At 43.0% G+C, this 21,836-nt stretch overlaps 1 protein-coding gene and 1 pseudogene across 2 annotated transcripts in view; one reads left to right on the top strand and one right to left on the bottom strand.

Moving 5' to 3' along the window:
- LOC147025742 (P2X purinoceptor 4-like) overlaps positions 1-21,836 on the top strand; it is a 112,925-nt gene that overhangs the window by 74,589 nt on the left and 16,500 nt on the right. For both annotated transcript variants that reach the window (XM_085880441.1, XM_085880440.1), the window contains exons 10-12: positions 7,841-7,931; positions 9,622-9,687; positions 18,734-18,830. In XM_085880441.1, the coding sequence (XP_085736567.1) occupies positions 7,841-7,931; positions 9,622-9,687; positions 18,734-18,830 (254 nt within the window). The remainder of the gene's footprint in view (positions 1-7,840; positions 7,932-9,621; positions 9,688-18,733; positions 18,831-21,836) is intronic.
- On the bottom strand, positions 9,254-13,056 carry LOC147025744 (uncharacterized; annotated as a pseudogene).

Here is a 21,836-nt window from a genome sequence, read left to right as displayed (position 1 = left end):
TTTTATGCGATTCTTTAATGCAGAGAATTTTGTTTCCCCATATGAACATCGAACATCAGTTGTTGTAATTACTTTCTCTACTGAAGGCAAAGATGGACGAAGGACATAGTTTGTATAATCTGTTTGCTTGCTGCTTAACTGGCAAATAAAGCATAGTTCAAAATCCACCGTTTTTGACTTCTTGTTAGATGAAGACTCTGCCATTTTGGTTAATTCAAGGTCTCTAAGCTATGTTATCATGGGTTATGTTTGCTGTGGGTACGTGCAGCCTGCAAATGAAGAAAATAATATGTTAGTACACTATAAAATGGACAAGTGGAACCTTAACATAAAGCGAACACAATGCTGCCGATGACTGGATTCGAACGTCAATTTTCCGGCCGCCATGTTCAAATAAAAAGGCAGCCTCTGTCTCAAATTGTGCAAAATAAAAAGATTAGTAGTCAGGTGAAAGTTATTGTTATTATAGTCACCTCTATATACAAGTTCCAAGCCAAACTCATTCGCAGTGATTATTGCATGATCTTACGATTAATTAATTAAGCTCCACCACATCCAAGCCTTTCCCGGAAAATCCTCTATGCATTATCCTATTATACAGCGAGACAGTTTTCCCGGAAGATTTTGCGGTGATAGCAAAACAAAATGGTTCGGGTCTTGTTGAGAGTGGTTTCAAGCAGTTCATGCTGAAAAAAAAATATTTAAACCACATTAAGTTAATTTTAGTGTCAAATTTAGGGCATTTTGCAACGGTGGTGGCCATCTTGGATTTCAGGCCGTTAGAATGCTCAGAAAAAATGCTACCCTAATTTTTTTTCATGTTGATAGTATCATCTAACAAAATCAAGTGAGTTTTTGCTTTTAACAAAAAAAAAATACACGAATCCATTTTTTTTCATGACAAATATGCCTACACTAGTTGCAAGAGTGAAAATTGTGTGTTTACGTTAACTAAAACACCCATTTTGAAGGTAATTAACAACCTTATTTAATTATCCTTTATCAAGGCTCAGCCCTCTTCAGCTTGTAGGGGTCTTCATTCACCATTTTTTTTTTTTAAACCCTGCTCGTTACGTGCCACCTTCAAAACCTCAAAACGAGTGTCTCTTGAGTGTCCCAAAGGGTAGCATGGCAAACAATTAAAACGAGCACTTTAAACTTTTTAATCGATTGACAACCAACTGGGTGATAACCAGCAACACAAAACAGAAGGCATTTTAAAGATGCAATTAATTTAAAACCCACTTTTAAAATGCGCTAATGTCTATCAGTAAGAATGCAATTACAATTCATCAGTAACTATAAACATCCACACAGGAATGTACAAGTCACGGTCAATGCTTAATCAAAGCAAAGTTACACACACATTTCGATGCAGTTTCAATTACTTCAACAACTCTTTCCAAAGGCAACTTTACATTCATGTGTTAACACACCTCCTTTTACCAGGATTCGTGCCGTGAACCAAAGTTAAGATCTTGCTGTGTTCGAACGTGCAATTAAATCTCTTGCCGTGCCAAACAAGCGTGCAGATCTGTGAACCTTTTGCTGTGTGTTGTTTTGCCGTGAAGATGAAACAAGTATGAACATGAATGGTCGTGCAGAAACGAACCTTGCAGAGCGTGCGAGCCCTGCAGGAATGCGCATGCAGTATGGATCTCACCACGTCTCTAGCCGAACCGCGAGAAGGCGTGAGGTGGCAGGAAGGATGCCGTTGGCGCGTGCTGTGCTAGCTCTTCATGAGCACAACCGATCGGCCAGCAGGAGTGAAGCCGTACACCAGGTCAGTGGTCACCGTGTGCTCAGTGCAAAAGCTCATGAGACCATCGCTGCCTGTCACCCACTGTGCCCAGCAACCCCGCCATTCCAAAGCTCCGTACGCTGCGAGAGCTGGATCTCCAGGTCACCTCCAAGATCATCACTGAATCGCATCTGCTTCTCCTTCCTTCAATCTTTCTCGTTTCTTTCCTTCCTCTTGCCTTGTACTTGCCTCTCCCGATCGCCCCTCGCCTCACCTTTTTATGGCAAACTCGCAAGGTCAATCTCGCAGCAAGGTGACATTCTGTCTGAATCCAAAGATTGACCACAGCTGAGCCATTGGTTGAGAGTGTCGTTTTCATAACAAAACTTCCACCCACTTCGTTCACACCATGTAATGCCCCTGTTGACCAAAGCATTCATCCTCAACACCGGTCATCTTCAAAGCTCTGATGACCATCTGTCTCCCATGACGCATGCCGATGTCGGTGCACAGATCCTTTGTCCCACTTTACATCTCATTTAATTAATTCACTGAAACTCGAGTTGCCTTTTGTCCCCGAATTATCAGAATCATGTTTTTAACACAAAACTTCACATTTCCAATTATATAGGATTTATATAGGATTTACTAATCCGTTACACTGATCAACAATCCCTTGACTTGGAACAGGCCACACCAGTTTCTTCATGATAAAGTTTTTTTTATTATTATCCCCCCCCCCCCCCCACTTTCCTTACTCATTTTATCGATTGCATGATCATGATACCTACAAATCGCTGGATACATTGCAACACTTGTAAACGCCTGGAGATGCTGGCGTTTGTGGCTTTATTTCATTTTCGCACTTGCCATAACCTCGAGAATCTATTACTCTGAGCTGCATTTCAAAATGTAACCTCTCAAACTGAACTTATCAGCAGTTCCGACCTCGAAAAAAAGTCTTCATTTGTCCAATTCGGACATTGCTTGACATGCTGGGTGTCTCCGGGTGCACGGTGTTTATATGACCGATCGGCAATGGCTTGCCAAGCCAGCCATTCTTCACCAACCGTTTCGTTGGAGTGCTTGCCTGAGGAGTGCTTAAGCCACTTGGTGAGCTTGGTTGTTCGTTTCAAAGCCACGGCCATACACGGCAAAAGTATTCGCACTGCCACTGAATATATTGATCGACTTTAACAAAGTTCAGGCCCTACTCGTATGCGTTTGACCCTGTGTTTTTGTGCGTGTGGTCCCTGAAAATGTGCAATTTTATTTTGACGTTTCCCCTTTTTTGTACGATCTTCTTTGATTATACGACCCATCACTTCGACAGGGATGGATGCATGTATAAAAAAAATTAAATGTCTTGTTTTTAAGTTTCTTCAACCGGTTCTTTGGAGTGCTTACTTGGAGTGCTCCTCAAGCTTCCATGGTGATACCACAGTGTGGAGTAAGGAAGGCAAAATAAATTACATGATTACAATGAGTAAAAAATGTTTTCAGTTGAATGATGCAATGAATTGCCACAATGATTACAATGAATTGCCACATAACGGCAGGATAGTCAAGAGGTATGCACGCTCATGAAGCTGGCTAGCCTGCGTTCGAATATCGACATGTGTGCCGTCTCTCAGGTGGACGTTAAACTGGCCGTCACATCCGCTGGATTCCCCCCTCCCCTCTCTTCGCCCGCCCCTCTTCGCCAACCACTCTCTTCGCCCACCCCTCTCTTCCAAGGGTTTATCAAGGCTTATCCTAGATCAGCCTGCTCAACCTCACTGTGGTCTTGATTCACAATTTTGTTTGGCCTGCCGAACAATGCCTTGAGTTGGAAAAGGCCGCAACGGTTTCTTAATGATAAATTGCTCAAATGTCTTTTTCACTTTCGTCACTCTTATCATCAAAGGCCTGATGTTCATACCTACGAAATGCTGTATATATCACTTTTGTAAGTGCTGTAGTTTTCAAATGAGGAGCTTGAAGTGATTTCGTGCATTATAAATATGATGCGATTTTCCAAGATCTACTCTCACTGACTAAAGTGTATAATTGAAATATATTTGCTGTTTTGTGGATCAGGTCACGTGGACTAAATAACTGTTAAAATCTGCAGTGAAATCCGAAAATGTTAAGAAATTGGCGATGTTTATTTGGTTTTTGCGGGTATGTCCCATTACCAATCGGTTTGCTATCACTTGCCAAGCCAGCCATTCCTTATCAGCCATTTCGTTGGAGTGCTTGCTTGAGTGCTTAAATCAAATGGCGAGTGCCCTACAGTAGATAGTGGTATTACGCACATCGTTTGTGTCCTGATCCGGAGGTCAGTTTGCTCTTCGCTTGAAGAGGTATGTAGACAGCACACACCTACATGGTATATATGGATAGCTTTGGATTTGCAAAGGGACTATCCGTGTGTGTGTGTGTGTGTGTGTGTGTGTGTGTGTGTGTGTGTGTGTGTGTGTGTGTGTGTGTGTGTGTGTACCTGCATGCTTGGTTACATGTGCATGGAACGAACCCAAACCCAGGCCTGTGGTGCGAGACATCCTGGTGGAGGTTTCAACTTTTAACCCCAGCAGCATCCTCTTTTGTCCTCGTGGCTGATTCGAAAGCAATTGGTTATCGGTGGCGGAGGTTATGTTTTCAGCCCTCTGTGTGTCTGTTTGTGTGCAGGATGTCTCAAAAAGTTGTGGACGGATCTGGAAAAAATTTTGTGGGCAGGTTGGGTGTGTCACAAGGCCGAAATGGTTCGATTTTGGTGAAGATCCGAATCCGGATCTCGACACAATAATTATTTATTTTTAAAAGTGATTCTTCACCATTGAGAGATGGGACCAAAAAGGATGTATAGTATGACATTTCAAAAATTTATTGGGCCTGATATATTCTCGTAGATCAGGTATTACGTGGCGGAGGTATGTGCTCTATCGAGTGCCCTTCTAGTTTTATATTAATTGAGTGTGCTATAGAAAGTTTCAAAGCAAAATAAATTTGACAAGTCTGGAGACGACGATGGTTCACGAGCGGTATTTGACGATGTAGATTGTTTCACAAGTCAAGGATGAGACAATGTAATAGTGTTTGACCAAGTTATAAAAATGATCAACATGATGTGGTACGAGTGACAGGTTATTAGCTGCAAAACGTCGAAAACCTGGTTTCGTTCAACAACTTTCAAAATTTTACCTTTGTATAACCTTTAAAGGTCACAAAACAATGTTGCAGACATTAAAATAAGGAAACAGGATACGTGCTGTAGCTTATTGGAGTTAGTTCGTCGAAGAAGGTCGAAAACCCGGTTCAATTCCCACAACTTTGAAAATTTGACCTTTATGAACTTTAAAGGTCAAAGGTCAAGGATTATGACCTTTGGTGCAAAACTTCCTCTGGAACATTCCAGGAACAATATAACGTCATATAGGCTATATGGCATTTCGCACTCCTCGGATTATCCGTACTTTGATGAAATCAGCGTAAAAACAAACTTGAAGGGGGCGCCACGGGCAAGGTGTTCGAGATAGAGCAAAATGGTTTCAAGACTTTAGGTGGGGAATGACCTCAAGATTATGCATAAAAAATATTGTCATCCTAGCTCTCAAAGTTTGGGCAGTCGTATGATTTTTATGTCAAAATTCGCAATTTTCTAAGTTCGTGACCTTGTGACCTTGGGACGAAAATGAAAAATCGAGCTCCATGGGGCTATGCAGGTGCCATTGGGCTAACCAAATACCGAAACCCCTGTCAGATTCGACAAACCCCCTAGGAGAAGATGCAAATTGAAATCGGCTACCCCCTAAAGACATGTTTTTTAGGCGTGGCTAAGCCCATAATGGGCGCACCACGCCCATTCTCAGGAAAACACAACTAGATCATGATAAACCTCCCACCAAAATTTTATCAGGATCGGATCAAAACTCACGGAGCTATGCTCGCGACAGACACAGACAGACAGACAGACAGACAAACAGACACACACCAATAACGAATATAGTGGTCACTTATTTTTTTGTGAACCAATAACTCTCGCTCTCTGTCTCCATGTGTATTTGGATGGTGGTTATCTCCAGACGGACCCTCCCCTCGGGCTTCCTTCTCTTGCCCACCCCTCGGGCTTCCTTCCCTTGCCCACCCCTCGGGCTTCCTTCCCTTGCCCACCCCTCGTGCTGCCTTCCCTTGCCCACCCCTTGTGCTGCCTTCCCTTGCCCACTCCTCACGCTGCCTTCTCTTGCCCTCCGCTCATGCTGCCTTCCCTTGCCCTCCCCTCATGCTTCCTTCCCTTGCCCTACCCTCACACTTCCTTCCCTTGCCCCTCACTCATGTTTCCTTCCCTTGCCTCTCCACTCACGCTTCCTTCTTTGCCCTCCCCTCATGCTTCCTTCCCTTGCCCTCCACTCACACTGCCTTTCCTTGCCCTCCCCTCGTGCTGCCTTCCCCTTCCCTCCCCCCACATTCCCTTGCCCTCCCCTCACATTCCCTTGCCCTCCCCTCACATACCTCTACATTTTTTAGCTCGACTGGAACGTAGTTCTAGGGAGTTTATGAGATGGCGTGTCGTCGATCAGTCCATTCACAAACATTTACAACTTTTTCTCTTGAACTACACACACGATTTTGATGAAACTTTACCACAACCTTCATCACCCAATATGCACCAAAGTTTGTTCATGACATTTTATAAAACAAGAAGGGTACTTGGTAGAGCGCATACTTCCGCCTAGTAATACCTGATCCACGAGAACATATCGGACCCATTACATTTTTGAGATATTGTGCTATATATCATTTTTGGCCCGATCTCTCTCTCAATGGTGAAGAATCACTTAAAAAATTCTAGTATTCGGATCTTCACCAAAATCTAATCAGTTCGTCGTGGTCACACACCGAACCTGTCCACCAAGTTTCGTCCGAATCCGTCTGCAACTTTTTGAGATATCGTGCTCTATATTAGTTTAGCCCTGTCTCTCAATGGTGGAGAATCAATTTAAAAATTATCAGATCTGGATCCGGATCTTCACCACAATTTAATGAATTCTTCCTTGTCACACAACCAACATTTCTACCTTGTTTCATCTGGATCCGTCCGCAAGTTTTTGAGATGTCCTACACACAGCCAAAAATAGAAAGGGGGTGAAAACATAACCTCCTTCACCTTCGGTGGAGGTAATTTGGGTCTTCGGTATGTATCGGGGGGGGGGGGGGGGAGGGGAGGTGATTTTCTCCCAAAATAGGTTGAAACTGACCACAACCTTCAACACCTGTGATGTACCAAAGTTTGTTTACAGCATTTAAAAAATAAAAAATCCATAAATATTTACTTTTTTCTCGGTTAAATATTTTGTGGGTTATCCACATCGACCAGGGCTCCCTGGTTTTCTTATCCAGCCGCTACCAGGTGAGCGCCCAGGGGTATTGCCCCTATTTATCATGAGTTTATGGCAGCAGGAACCACTGCATTAAATTTTGAAGTCCTGCTTCTTCTTTGCGTGACGGACAGACGGACATGGCGCCTTTTAGTAAAAGTAACACTGTCCCCCCCCCCCCCCCCAGGAGTGAAAAATGTGCCAATACGCTCTCCCTCCATCTGGGGTCGGCGTTTTAAAGCACTTGCACGATTCCACGTATACAGCCGAAAATGCAAAATTTGGTGGAGATTGGCCCAGCGGTTTTGGATTCTCGAATGATCAGATGTGCTTGAAGAGAATTGCCTTATTTTAGTTTAACGTTCTAACCAATGTAACATTTAGTTAATCAGGAAATTGTGCATTAGTATTCTGTTCTGAGAATGTTTTGGATTATAACTTTGTGAGAATGATTGGAGGCAATTTCAAAAAGTTTGTACTAATTTTAAAGTGGATGGCTGTGCTTGGAATGATTGGCAAATTGCAGTTCTGGTCGTTTGGGATCGTTACTCAGTAATACCGACCTGAGTTTCAAAGTAATATCGAGCAGTTCATGGGAATAAAATAGTCATGGTTGAGTAGTGTAGTCATTAACTCATGTTTGACTGTTCTCGAGTGCCTCGTGCACGAAGGTTGGTCTTTCTGCCTGTTGGTTATGTGGTGGTTTTTGGATGTTATTCAAGTTATTATTTTAATTTCTCAGGTTCTCTCACTGGTTCATGAACAAAGAAAATATTACCCGAATGTTGATCAAAGCTTTTGGGATCCGCTTTGACGTGATGGTCTCTGGATACGTGAGTTGCTTTCAGAATCATTTATTTTTCTCCATTTGAAATTCCTTTTGTATTAAAATCGAATTGGATGGAGCGTGTGATATGTTGCGCCACTATGGCCAAATAGGGCAGTTTTATCATGGCTAGAAGCTATTCAAATATTACAAAGGGTGGTGGTGGTGTTGGTGGTGGTGGTGGTGGTGGTGGTGGTGTATTACTATGAGAAATGTTAGAGAGTTGCAAAATGTTAATTATTTTAAATGTCATGTATAGAAAATTGTGCGTCGAGAACAGATCCAAATTCAATAAAATGTCTCTGCTCATTACATCTTCACTTTAATTCACAGACCTGTGTGTTTGTTTGTCACGCTACTCTTCCTACAGTTCTGCTTACATCCAGACTTGTGACATAGGATCAGCGTGCCCCCAATTAGTGTTTTTATCTTTGCCTGTGTTTTTTTTTTTTTTTGGGGGGGGGGGTACAAATTCTCTATGTAAATGTGTATCGTGTAGCACCACCTGTAGGTGGGGCAGGGTATTACAAGTCTCTACCCTTTAGAGTGCAGTATTCCTGTCTCCACGTTTTCCAGTAGGGTGTTTTCAATTATAAGCAGTAGGTATGTTTTTGCTTTATGCACATAACCTGGATTATTGTTTTTATTTTTGGGAGTGATTGAGACAGCTGTTAGTTGCCCATACACCGCCCAAATAAAGGTATGTGTCAGAAGAGCGTGTTGCATACTTGGAACAACATCGCCCATTCGGTGGGTACTCTGCGAGCAGTGAATAATTGGTGGAAAAACTTTTATTATTTTTGGCAGATTTTATAAACATTCAAAATTTTGCTTTTGTCGAACATCACTGTATCACTGCTCACCTGTTTTTTTTGTTTGTTTTTTTTTTCCTGCCTGTGGAATCAAATCAGCAATTCGTCTTCAATCTCATTCTTTCCTCCAGGTCTTTAAGATGGCTCCTCCATCTCAGATCATCCCCAACCCAAAACCATGATCTTTGCCTTCGTTAACCACACCCAAATCCCCCTAATTTTCTAGTTTTTCCTCCTCGGTTTTCTTCTCCATGCATGCGTGTTTTGCATCCTGTTTTTGTCTGTTACGTCCTGATCCGTTCAGTGTACTCCCTCTTGCAGGAGCCCTCGACTACGTATACAAAAAAAATGTTAACCGTCAAAACAAGGAAGCAGCATGCCCCATTTTAAAAAAAGTCTTTGGTACGACTCTGCCGGGGTTTGAATAGCTGACCTCACAGACTCATCGCGGACGCTCAAACCATTACGCCACCGAGCCTGGGTTTTAAAAGTATTATTATCTTTTTTTTGACTGACTTCCATTTTGACATGGTAATTCTCCTGTGACGAGCTCGGTTTTCAAAGGTTTAGAATCCGTTATACTGCTGCCTTCAGCACAATTTCAGCCGAACGTATGTGATGACAGTAAAATATCCTCAACACAAGACTCAATAGTAACCTCTTGCTGTTTAATAATAATGAGCTAAACTTGTGAATACAGTGTAAATAAATAATTCAAAATGGTGATTTGTAAAATTGTTTCTATAATACTTACAAAAGCAAATATAAATACTATTATCATAATGAATTGGTTTAGCATGAAATCCGAACATTTTCCACATCCAAGGGGGTGGTTTGGAGAAGCACTGTGTTGCTGACTTTGACTTTCTCCAATGGTGTCTTTAGGGCTGGAAGTTTGGTTTGCTGGAGACTGCTGTGAATGTGGGCTCAGCTATCGCCATCCTTGGCCTGGTCAGAACCTGTCGTGTGTCTCACTGTCTTTGTGGATTTCTCTTTTTGTCAAGTATGGGGAATGCTTAGTCTCAGGTTCTAAATGATGGCCAAGAGGGACAAGAGGAAATACCTGGAACATGTTCTTGTAAAAAAACAAAACATTTGAATCGATAATCAACAGTTGAACTCGAAAGGCCAGCCACAGTTGTGATTATTTTCTAACCCATTAGTACAATTGGAATAATGTGCTGGATAAATGTTAGAATATCCATGAGACAAATGTAGAATACTTGGCTACCTTTAGCAACCTCCTCTTGCTTCATCTCATGCTTCGTTTCCACCTGCGAATCGTGAGAGCCTTTAGGCCATGGGCTAGATAGGACCACCGTGCACCCCCCCCCACCTCCCAACAAAACTATGTTTTTTGAAGTGTCAACAGTAATTGTTTGTCAACAGTAATCCTTCGGCTGTCAACAATCAATGTCAACAGCTAATGGTTCAGCTATTTCTGGATATGCTGAATACGAATTTGAATGTTAACATTGAAAATATTGGGATGCACTAGTACCTGTTTTAGCCTCATGAAAAGGGGTACCCTCAAAAATGAATTTTCGTCATTTGTGCCAAAAGCGATTTCCATACCCAATCGGAATGGCTTCAAGACGACCCATTACACTGTCAGACTACACATATTATGGCTTATATAAAACATAATCTCAGGCTGGTTCTATATACATGTCTAAAATTAATATATCCAAGAGCTTATATAACATGTTGCGTACATGTACTGTATCGTCTTTTGAACCGTTCATTACTGTGTTGTAGAAGCTTCAATAAAGCTTATTTTTAAGACATTTTTTTTTTCTTCTGCCAAATAGTCCAGAATCAGAATCTGACTTAATTTGTTATCTATATATATAGTATCCAAATACAATTTAATCCAGAAAACATGAACACACATGATGTTATCACACTATAAACAACAGAACGGTATTCACAAAACCAAAAGCAGGGTTGGGTTTTAAAAATAAAATAAATTGCTGAGAACATTATTCATGTTAATATCGCTGGTATATTCTTTCCCACTCTAAATAATATAGTAATGTATTTTACAATACATATAAATGTGCTACATTCATACTTATTTCCCAAATTCTGATTACAAACAATGATTGAAACCAACATTATATTTACATATAGTAGGTAATAACAGTCTGTAACATTGTTCCTTTTACCAAGCGATAACACAGTATATCTTTCATATACATATTTCAAGATATTTCTGTTGATATATTATCATGATCATACAGTTTCATTGTATTCATCAGGTAAGTAGCAATATCATGAGATTTTACTGTCATCCATTTCAATCAATGTCAACAGCTAATCGTTCAGCTATGTTCTTCAATCTTGATCACACTCCGAGCTGTCACCAGGTAAGTACTCCTGTTCCTCTGGTATGCTGTCATCGTCATCTGATTCATCATCTCCGTCATCACTGGTGTTCACTGATTCAGCAATATCTGTCAACTGCTGTGGGAGGACACACCCCTCATACCAGAGAGGCTCCAGTTTTTGGTTGAGAAGTACCCAACCGTGTCCGTCACCAGCATCAAGGATATCAGGGTTGGCAATGTGGGCCTTCTTCCATATCCCAACCTGGTAGTTCACTCTCCTGATGTGCTGCTCCAGACTCTTTCCACATGGAGGATGAGTAGCCAGGTCAACATTACTTGAGTGGGTGAGATGATCATCATCTTTGGCACACAGCTCACTCATTCTCAAGAATCGCAACTCATCTACACTTCGAACACGAGATCTTCCATACACAGCACAAGTGAACTCATTGAGATTATCCATGAGGTCCCTCGAAGCATCCCACGTGTTTCCCAGCCTGGCAAGAACTTCCACAAACTTCGGCATCCTTAAGAGGGTCTTCAATGGCTTCACTTTGTCGAACCCCTTGAAAGCACTCGTGGTATCACAACCACTGTAGGCGTGAAGTGCCATCAATGCTGTTGGGAATAGCCACGAGATATTTCACTGATATCGATGAACCTCTTCTTGTTTCCTGTGCCTGTGTCGAACATGATCTTTAGGTCTGTCATAGTCGGAGCATAGTGCAGCAAGATGAAAAATATGTCACTGTCTGGACTCTTCACCATAACATTGTTGTAATGATTGCTCCTGGCATATTCACAGTAGAGAATGACTCTGGAATCCGTTTCCTCGTGAGCAGACTTGAGACTCAAAACTTCTCTTCTGCATGTTGAGCGGCCATCTTCAGAAGTCAGCAGATATGTTGATCCTTCACAAGTGATGATCACTTGTCTCCCGTGCAGCTTTCTGGCAAACGAATCTTGGCTCCAGAGTCGAGTAAGCAGTGCAATAAACTGCTGCTTGTTTTCATCATTGGCTCGGAACTGTTTCCAATCTGCAGGCCTTTTGGTGTTTTTGCCCTTTATCATCAACTTTTCTCCACATCCTCTCCTCTGTCTTTCAATCGCCTTCACAGAGTTGGGCAGGTAGCTGTCTGTGCTGAACACAACATTGCCTGTCTTTGGCATCATGTCAAACACCTTGCTGCATATGTGGTTGAAGTTGCCTGGTACCTCCTTCAAGTAGTAGAAGTAGGCATTACTGTCGAGAATGACAAGCGTCTCATCAGTGGATTGTGGGGCAACATCGTCAACTTCTTTTGTCAGGTGGGCAAACGACTTTGACTTATCAGTTTTGGCCAAGAAGCCATCAGCAGTGCCTATGCTGTATGGTACAGGAGTCAGTGGATAAGTGAGGAGTTCCTTCAGGTCCAGTTGTAGGCCTTGCTGTTGGGACTTCATGAACAACTGGAAAGCAATGTTCCCTTGCTGCTGGTATTGGATGACTTTGCTCTTCTTGTTCATGTCAGCTACGGTTTTCAGGTTGAGACGCTTGACTGGCTCAAAGAAGTCACGCCCTGTTTCCAAGCGTGTAGCAATGAAGGCATCTTTGGCATCCTTGCCTGCCTGTTCAGCTCTCAGAACATCTTTTTGGACTTCATCAGATGCAGCAGCACCAGAAGAGGCAATTAGCAAGTGGTCTTTGCTTTCCACCTCAAAGGGATTGAGGAAGCTTTCCACTGCTTCCATTGTTCTTGTCACTAACTTCTCACTCTTCAGGATCTCAGCTGGACGAAGTTCATGGTGCTTGTTGGTTTCTGTTGCAGTTCCAGATAACATGTCAGCCATACTGAGGGCGGCATTTACGTACTGCGATCGAGCATGGGTTGTTCATACCCAGTGTTGATAGGTATCATAATTCGTCAGAATTCCTGACACACCAGTAGCATTTCCGCCGGCACCACCATGAGATTTAGCATGCCGCATGAAGGTCTCTTCCATAATTGACTTAAGTGATTGTCTTTGACCTAAAAAGAGAAAAACTTAACTACATATTTGATGTTAATGTCAAAATAAATGAATTGTATCTTAACTAACCTGTTGGCTTCAATGTAAATGATGGGAATAATTCTTAATATAAGTAATTTGCAAATGAATATTTGTTGTTGAAGTTCCTTGAGGGGGAGGTGTCTGTACTACTGCTCCAATGGCCATATTCTGCACATTAAAAATATAATTATGTGGAGGAAAAAAAATTCACACAATACCAATTTCAATATAGATATCTCTGTTCATGAGAAATCAAGCTTTCTCTTCAGCACCAAGTCATTTCTGTGTCAGGTATTGACCTCGATGGAGGTTCTGGTCATAGTTAACAAACACAATGAGATTAACCATATGCAATTTAGCATGTGATGACATTGTGGGTATCCAAGATATTGGACCCATTTTGCCATCAAGTGGAATGCAGTTGGCATTGGCATGTCACCTCATGGTAAATTAGCATGATATATACCAAGAAACAGGATAAAATAAGCTTTATTGAAAACTCTCCAACACAGTAATGGGCAGTTAATAAGACGATACAGTACCTGTACTCAACATGTTAAATGAGCTCTTGGATATATTAATTTTAGACAGATACATAGAACCAGAATGAGATTATGTTATATATATATATATATATATATATATATATATATATATATATATATAAGCCATAATATGTGTAGTCTGACAGTGTAATGTGTAGCCATAATGTGTAGTCTGACAGTGTAATGGGTCGTCTTGAAGCCATTCCGATTGGGTATGGAAATCGCTTTTGGCACAAATGATGAAAATTCATTTTTGAGGGTACCCCTTTTCATGAGGCTAAAACAGGTACTAGTGCATCCCAATATTTTCAATGTTAACATTCAAATTCGTATTCAGCATATCCAGACACTTCAAAAAAAACTGTTTTGTTGAGAGGTGGCCCTATCTAGCCCATGGCCTACTTCAAGTTATTTGGTTAATGGTGGTTTACTTATTGACCATGTCAGGACTTTTTTTCGTGTTGAAGGCTTCAGTCACGGACTAAATAGTCATCATCGAGGCCAAGCCTTCAATAAAAGAACTGCATTGATAGAAAAGTGAGGAAAGAGAGACTAGTTTAAGAGTTTTTGAGGAAGTAAAAAATCTGCTTTTTGAAAAGGGGAATGTCTGAAGTGTTTGGGAAGACGTGAGAAGGTAAAGAGCTCCAGAGTTTGGTAGTGGAGGGGAAGAAACGCACACCGTAACAGCCCACCCGTGAGTTGCCAATGGCCACACAAACTGCTCGTGTTTCGAAAGTGAGTGGCTGTGAAGGCCCTCCAAGAATCCAAAAGTTTTTTCCTTTTGGAAAATTTTCAGTCAAAAATGTGAATTGAACTCCATCAACAAGGTCTTTCACGAGAAACATGGAGGAGGAGTAATGGGTGCTGAGTTCCACTCGCACAGGACCATTCCTTCATGGGAAGGGACAAAACTTTTTGACTCTCCCTCACTGAAGGACGAGCTCAGTGTTGACTTTGGCATTGTTTTTAACTTATTCACCTCGTAGCTCATCACATTTCAATCACTCCCCAACTTGAAGTCAGGAGCGACAAGGCAGTCAATGTTTGTCTTCACGTCGATGAATTTCCTGAAAAATACCCAGCAACTTCCGAAAAGCCCAACACTTAACCTCTTGCCACAATACTCTGCGAGTAGTGTTAATGCTCCAAGAAAGCATTTCCACATCAACATTGATGGCACTGTGAGACATTTGGCCCTTTTTTCCTGCTGCTGCTATAAACTCATTGTCAGAGCATCACCAAAAACAAAAATCACAAGTTAAAAATGTGTTCACCAGGTTTACTGCATCAACTATTAATGTTTTCATCCCTTCTCCTTTGTTAGCCTCACCTTGTGTCTGCACATACACATACATCCATGTGTGTGCAGATCTACGTTAATCAAAACACCACTTATGTCAGGTCAGGTTAGATCTGTGACCTGCTACAGGTACCATGTAAACCTGTACTAACCTGTTCCATGGTCGGGTTGTCGGCGACTAAACCGTCTCCCCCACCAGGTTTTCTGGTGAGGAGGGTGTTTGGATATGGACACCCAGCAGGATTAAAAACAAAACCTGCCAAAGGGCGGAGGAGCTCCTTGAGAGCCAACGGCCATCCATATCTAGTGCCCAACTGTGTCTGCGGACGGCCTCCTGCAGTTGGGTTACTTATTTTTAGGAGGGTGGTGGCAGGATTTGCACTCCGGCCACCGTAAAACCCTTCATTCCGCAAAACGCAAAAACGCAAAAAAATCTGAAAACCCACTCCGTGGGAGTACCTCCTGTGCAGCTTCCCTTCGCAGGGCAGCTCACCGGATGATGGGATTGGGGCAAAGCCTTCGGGACCCCCAATCTTTGATAGGAGGGAAACCACGGGGTAACATCCCTGGGTCAGATTGCGGGAGAGTGTGTCGGAGTGGTGCTGAGGTGTCGTCCACCAAACGGCGGTCTCCTTGGGTTAACCTGAGGCGGTCCCTTCGGGTGGGTGCCTGGAATGTCCTATCCCTAAGAGAGGATGATCACCTGTCTCTGTTATCATCTGAGCTCAAGCGTTTGGACATCGGGATTGCAGTTCTCTCTGAGGTTCGGAGACCGGATTGCGGCGAGATAATGGTGGGTGGTTACACCTACTATTGGTCTGGTCGCTCTGATGGTTACCATACCCAAGGAGTTGCTGTAGCTGTGTCCAATAAGCTGACCCCAATGATAATTGAGGTAACACCGGTCAACGAGCGTATTATGAGATTAAGGATTCGTCACTCCTTAGGTGTCATTTCCCTGGTCTCTGTTTATGCTCCGACTGAGGCGAGTGATCTCACCGTGAAGGATGCATTCTACGCCACGCTCGAGTCTGTGGTTGATCAGTGCCCCAGACGAGATACACTTCTAGTCTTGGGGGATTTCAATGCATCGACTGGAACTGATAGGGATGGTTATGAGGTGTGTGTTGGTCCCCATGGGTCAGGAACTATGAACCAGAATAGCACTAAGTTCCTTGACTTTGCAAGAAGTCATGGACTTAGGGTGGCTGGTTCATGGTTTCAGCGCCCACAAGCTCATCGCTGGACTTGGTATTCCAACGCTGGCGGTGTGGCAAAGGAGATTGACCATGTCCTCATTGACGGTCGTTGGAGAATGATCCAGAACTGCAGGGTCTAGCGGAGTGCTCAGTTCCTCAATACTGACCACAGGCTTGTTGTAGCAACTCTAAAGCTGCACCTTAAATCCTGGAGAATGGTACCATCCCAGCCGAGGCTGGATGTTGCCAAGCTCAGGGATGAGAGAGTAGCTGAGGAGTTTGCGAACAGGCTGAGTGGACACTTGGGGGGTCTGGGTGCTTTGCAGGATCCTGAAAAGTTGTGGAACGCCTTCAAGACCACCGTCCTTGATGTTGCCGGTGGATGCCTTGGAGTTCACCGCAGGGCAAAGAAGAATTTTGTCTCTCAAGGGACACTGGATACCATTGACCAGAGTCGCAGGGCCAGGCTGAATGGCAGAGCTGAGCTGTTCAGGGAGCTGAGGCGTAAAACTGTACGTGCACTGAGGGTGGACAAGGAGGCCTATGTGTGAGGAATCTGTGAGGGGGTAGAGCATCACCTGTGGACAGGTGATTCTCGTCCCGCTTACAGGGGAATTCGCGCATTGCGTTCATCCAAGCCCATCCCTCGGAGCACTGCAGTTAGAGCAGAGAGTGGTAGGCTCTTGACAGAGGAGTCTGAAGTGAAGGCCCGCTGGGCCGGTTACTTTGAGCGGTTGTACCAGGCTGATCCCCCAGCTGTCGAGTTGGACATCAAGGGTGTTACAATCCCTGTTGCTGACCCTCGAATCAACTGTGGTCCACGTTCGCTTGTGGAAACACGGGCTGCGGTGAACCAGTTGAAACGGGGCAAAGCTCCAGGGATCTGTGGCATCCATGCCGAACTTCTCAAGGCTGGTGGAAATGCTGCACTCGTGTCGTTGCATGCAGTTTTGTGCTCTGCCTGGAACACAGGCATCATCCCAACTGACTGGAAGAGGGGCCTTGTTGTCCCTCTCTGGAAAGGGAAGGGTGATCGCCAAGACTGCAACAACTACCGAGGGGTGACGCTGCTCTCAGTGCCGGGCAAGGTCTTTGCTCGGATAATTCTTGATAGGGTTCGCCACCATCTGCTTGAGCACCAGGTTCCAGAGCAGTCAGGCTTTACACCAAAGAGGTCAACAATTGACCGTATCCTTGCTCTTTGGGTCCTCACCAAACGCAGACGAGAGTTTCGGCAGGGGCTGCTTGCAGCCTGTGTTGATCTCTGTAAAGCGTTCGGTTCAGTGAATCGGGATGCCTTCTGGAAGATTCTTGGTCTTCGTGGGGTGCCACCAAAACTGATCGATCTGATGTCTGAACTCTACTCTGGTACTGAGAGTGCTGTGAGATATAGTGGTTCCATCTCTGACTTGTTTCCAGTTGTTACTGGAGTTCGTCAGGGGTGTGTACTGGCCCCCACACTTTTCAGCACTTGTATGGACTGGATTTTAGGGAGGATGTCGGAGAGATCAAGTTGTGGTGCATCGTTTGGCAATGTCAAGATCTCGGACCTTGATTTTGCAGATGATGCAGTCATCTTTGCGGAGACTTTAGACATCCTCTTGGGGGCCCTCGAGGTGCTGAATGAGGAGTCGGAGCCGTTGGGATTACGGGTTTCTTGGGTCAAAACTAAGATCCAGGCTTTCGGTGACATCTTGGATGCTGCTGTCCTGTCTGTGTCTGTTTGTGGTGAGGATGTTGAGGTCGTGGAGAGATTCACTTACCTTGGCAGTGATATTCATGTCTCTGCTGGCTGCGAGTCAGAGGTCAATAGACGTCTGGGTCGGGCCTGGGGAGTCATGGATTCACTGGATCATGGGGTGTGGCGCTGCCGGTACCTGTGCGAGAGGACGAAAGTCCGAGTCTTCAGGTCCTTGGTACTTCCATTCTTGCTCTATGGGTGCGAGACTTGGACTCTGACCAAGGATCTGAGACGGAGACTTATTCCTTTGGTACCAGGTCTCTTCGGAGAATCCTTGGCTATCGCTGGTCGGATTTTGTGTCCAACGAGCGGTTGCTGAGAGAGACTCGGATGAGATTTGTTACCTGCATAGTCCGTGAGCGTCAGTTGCGGCTGTATGGACATGTGGCTCGTTTTCCTGACGCTGATCGTGCTCACCAGATTCTCTCAGCGAGGGAGTCTCATGAGTGGAGGAGGCCAGTGGGCCGACCACGTGCCTCATGGTTGCAACAGGTTGACCATCATCTCAAGGAGATGGGGATGGGCCTGGCATCTGCCTGGGGGATGGCCAGACGGAGGCCCCTGGAGTACCGGCGGAAAGTGGACGCAGCGACGTGCTGTTCTGGCACATGCTCCCATACCTGACCTGACCTGACAAAACACCACGTCAAGGGTCTGCATTGTAAAATGCCTTCTTATGTTTCTGTTTTAATTTACTTTTTAAATAATGTTTCAATGAGTGGAGAACAAGTACTGGGTCTATTTTAGATGAAGGATGAGAAAAAGAAATGAAGGAATAACAACTGGTTGAAGAAATTTGTTTGGTGGATGGAGTGGGTCAACTTTTTGTGTGCGTTGGTTTGTAATTGTAGGTGAAAGTTTGCTGCGATCTGATGCTGAGCTGGTGGGCACAAGGTCGCGATGATGTTTCTTCAAAACTTGAACGAATGGTCTCAACGTGCTCTCCAGGTAAACGATTAACTTGGAGTTGGAGAAGTTCGGGATTTTACCTGTAACCACGGTTGACTTTGTTGGAAGCTGAGATTATTTGTGGAATTGGGCTCGGTTCATAAGAAATATCGTCATGCACTAATAATTGTATTTCTACCATTATCTACTCTGAGAAATGATTGATAGAATATGTTGAGTGAAGTATGCTAATCGTTGTGGAAATCAAATGAGTTGCTGACATTTTTGTGGTTGAGCCTTTGTTCGAGCAAAAGTGAGGGACAGGATCCTGGTGGTTGATTATAGGGTGGAATAGAGTCAGAGGAGAGTGAGGTCAGGTACCAAAGAGGACATGGGGTGGGAATGACTCATTTTGGCACCCAACTCTGAGGTGCGTCAAGGTTAAGGGGTTACAAATAAAGAGGAACTAGCGATACCCATGCACATGCATGGAATAGCAGTACAATATAGCTGGTAGCAGATGACAGATCGTATACGGGGAATGACAAAAAAAAAAACGCATTGTGCAAAATGCAAATGGTACGATGGAACGCCAAGACTTCCTAAACATTGTCAGCATGTCCGCTAAGTGCCACAGCAATTTCATAGGGATCGTGTGACGGGGAGCCGAGTTTTTAGTGTGCAAGCTTGGTATTATAATAGAGATGATATGAGGAGAAAAGGAGAAGGAAACAAAGCAAAATATATTAGATGAATATATGAAAAAATGCAAAAGGGGGAAGAGAAGAGAAGAGGAAAAAGGAGGATAGTTTTAACTCGTCTATCTTTCAGGAATAGAACCAGTTTTCCATTCTACCATGGAAAGGTTGATCATTTGATGTCAGCTTTCCACAGCAGACTGAGCATGGGAAAAAACAAAAGCGTGTTAATGACTGTATAGTTTTTGAAAAGTTTACCTTTTAATATGCTTCAAGTTTTGTTTTTTTCCAAGTCACAGTTAAAATATTGCAACACAATGCCAAATTGGACAAGTATTTTAACTACAATACTGGAATGGCACTCTGTGGAGCATATACCTCCACAAGGTTGAACAGTTTACATTTTGTATCCCACTGATAGGCCGGATCTGGATCCGGACCTGAACCAAAATCGAATCGGCTTGTTCCTCTCACCGAACCAACTCATCCACCAAGTTTTGTCATAACTTGTTGACAATTTCTTGAAATGTCATGCGATATATCATTTTTGGCCCCATCTTTCAATGGTGACGAATCACTTAAAATTAAATAATTGTCACATCGGGATCCAGATTCAGATCTTCACCAAAAGAATCTATTCATTCTTGTCGTACACCCAACCTGTCCACTAAGTTTCGCAAGAATCCATCAATAATCTTTAAAGATATTGTGCCATATATCGTTTTTGGTCCTATCTCTCAATGGTGAAGAATCGCTTAAACATTGTACTATCTGGATTCGGATTCACATCATCAGCAAAATTAAGTGTTGCCATCCTTGGGCAGTAACCTTCAAACACGAAAAATTTCAGATCGATTGCTTAAAAACTGTCGCCAAAAATAGTGTGACAAACACGACAGACCAACATACTTGGCGAAAATTCTTTCACCAAGTAACAAACAGATGAATGTATGCGACCAACCAATATACTTGAAAAATTTTAGATTTTCACAAGTAATAAAACCTGCTTTTGATTCCTACCAACCCTCTTTTTTTCACCCCTAACTTGCCACATGTCGTGGTGAAATCTCCCTTATGAGGGTCAAATCTATCAATGTGGCCGAAAGAAGTCATGGTCTCGTACTAGATGTTTATCCTCGTTGCCATTTTATGAATCTGCACAACTCGACAGCATTAAATATTAATCATGACTATTTTTGTTGCAATGAAAACCGACCTTGTCCAGTTTTCAATGTGTTGTTTTAATTTTTTATGCCTCCACCGATGTCACAGGAGGCATTATGGTTTTGGGTTGTCCATGCGTCCGTCCGTCCGTCAGTGATAGGTTTTCGTTACCACGATAACTTGAGCATGGCTGAAGGGATCGAAGTCAAACTTTGTACAAGTATGTATAATGCTGCAAAGATGAACTGATTAGATTTTGGCATCAAGAGGTGAGAGGTCATGTCAGGTAAAAATGTGATACTTGAGGATTCAAATCAAACTTGGGAGAAGTATTATAATGTGGGCAGAGGCATATCGGTTAACATCACAACGTTGAAGAGTGCCCTTCGAGTTAAAATGTACATTAACTCAGAGTTGCTGGTGAGTGTACAAATTTTTCAAATAGAAAAGACCCTGAAAAAGTATTATCGTGAATTTTGTCGCTTCAGCAAAAATACCCCGACAAGCAACGCTTCCTTTCCTTCTTCTTCCTCAATCCCCCCTCTCTCATATCCTTCCAATCGATGTATGTATGTGTATATAAAAAAAAAAATATATATATATATATATATATATATATATATATATATATATATATAAATACATTATATATCTTCTTCTTCTTCTTTCGGCTGCTCCCGTTAGGGGTCGCCACAGCGGATCATCCTTATGATCCGCATAGTGATTTGGCACATGTTTTACGCCGGATGCCCTTCCTGACAACCCTGGTCGCCTCTTACAACACAGGGATCGGGAACACCTATTTTTTTAACCGGGGTATACACCGGCCCAGTATACTGGTACTCACTTCGCCGACCTCGGAAGGATGACAGGCTGAGTCAACCCCCTGGTATATTAATTCAGTGGCCCAACGGGGCTTGAACTCAGGACCTCTTGGATCCCAAGCCGCTGCCCGAACCACTGCGCCAACACCAGGCATATGTATGTGTGTGTATATATATATGTATATATATATATATATATGTATATATGTATATATATATATATATATGTATATATATATATATATATATATATATATATATATATGTATATGTATATATGTATATATATATGTATATATGTATATATATATGTATATGTATATATATATATGTATATATGTATATATATATGTATATGTATATATATATATGTATATGTA

The sequence above is a fragment of the Eptatretus burgeri genome, chromosome 5 (assembly GCF_056783735.1).
Source record: "Eptatretus burgeri isolate ZD-2024b chromosome 5, Ebu_testis_v1, whole genome shotgun sequence".
NCBI classification, from domain to species: Eukaryota; Metazoa; Chordata; class Myxini; order Myxiniformes; family Myxinidae; genus Eptatretus; species Eptatretus burgeri.
This window is presented reverse-complemented; position numbering and strand designations above follow the sequence as displayed.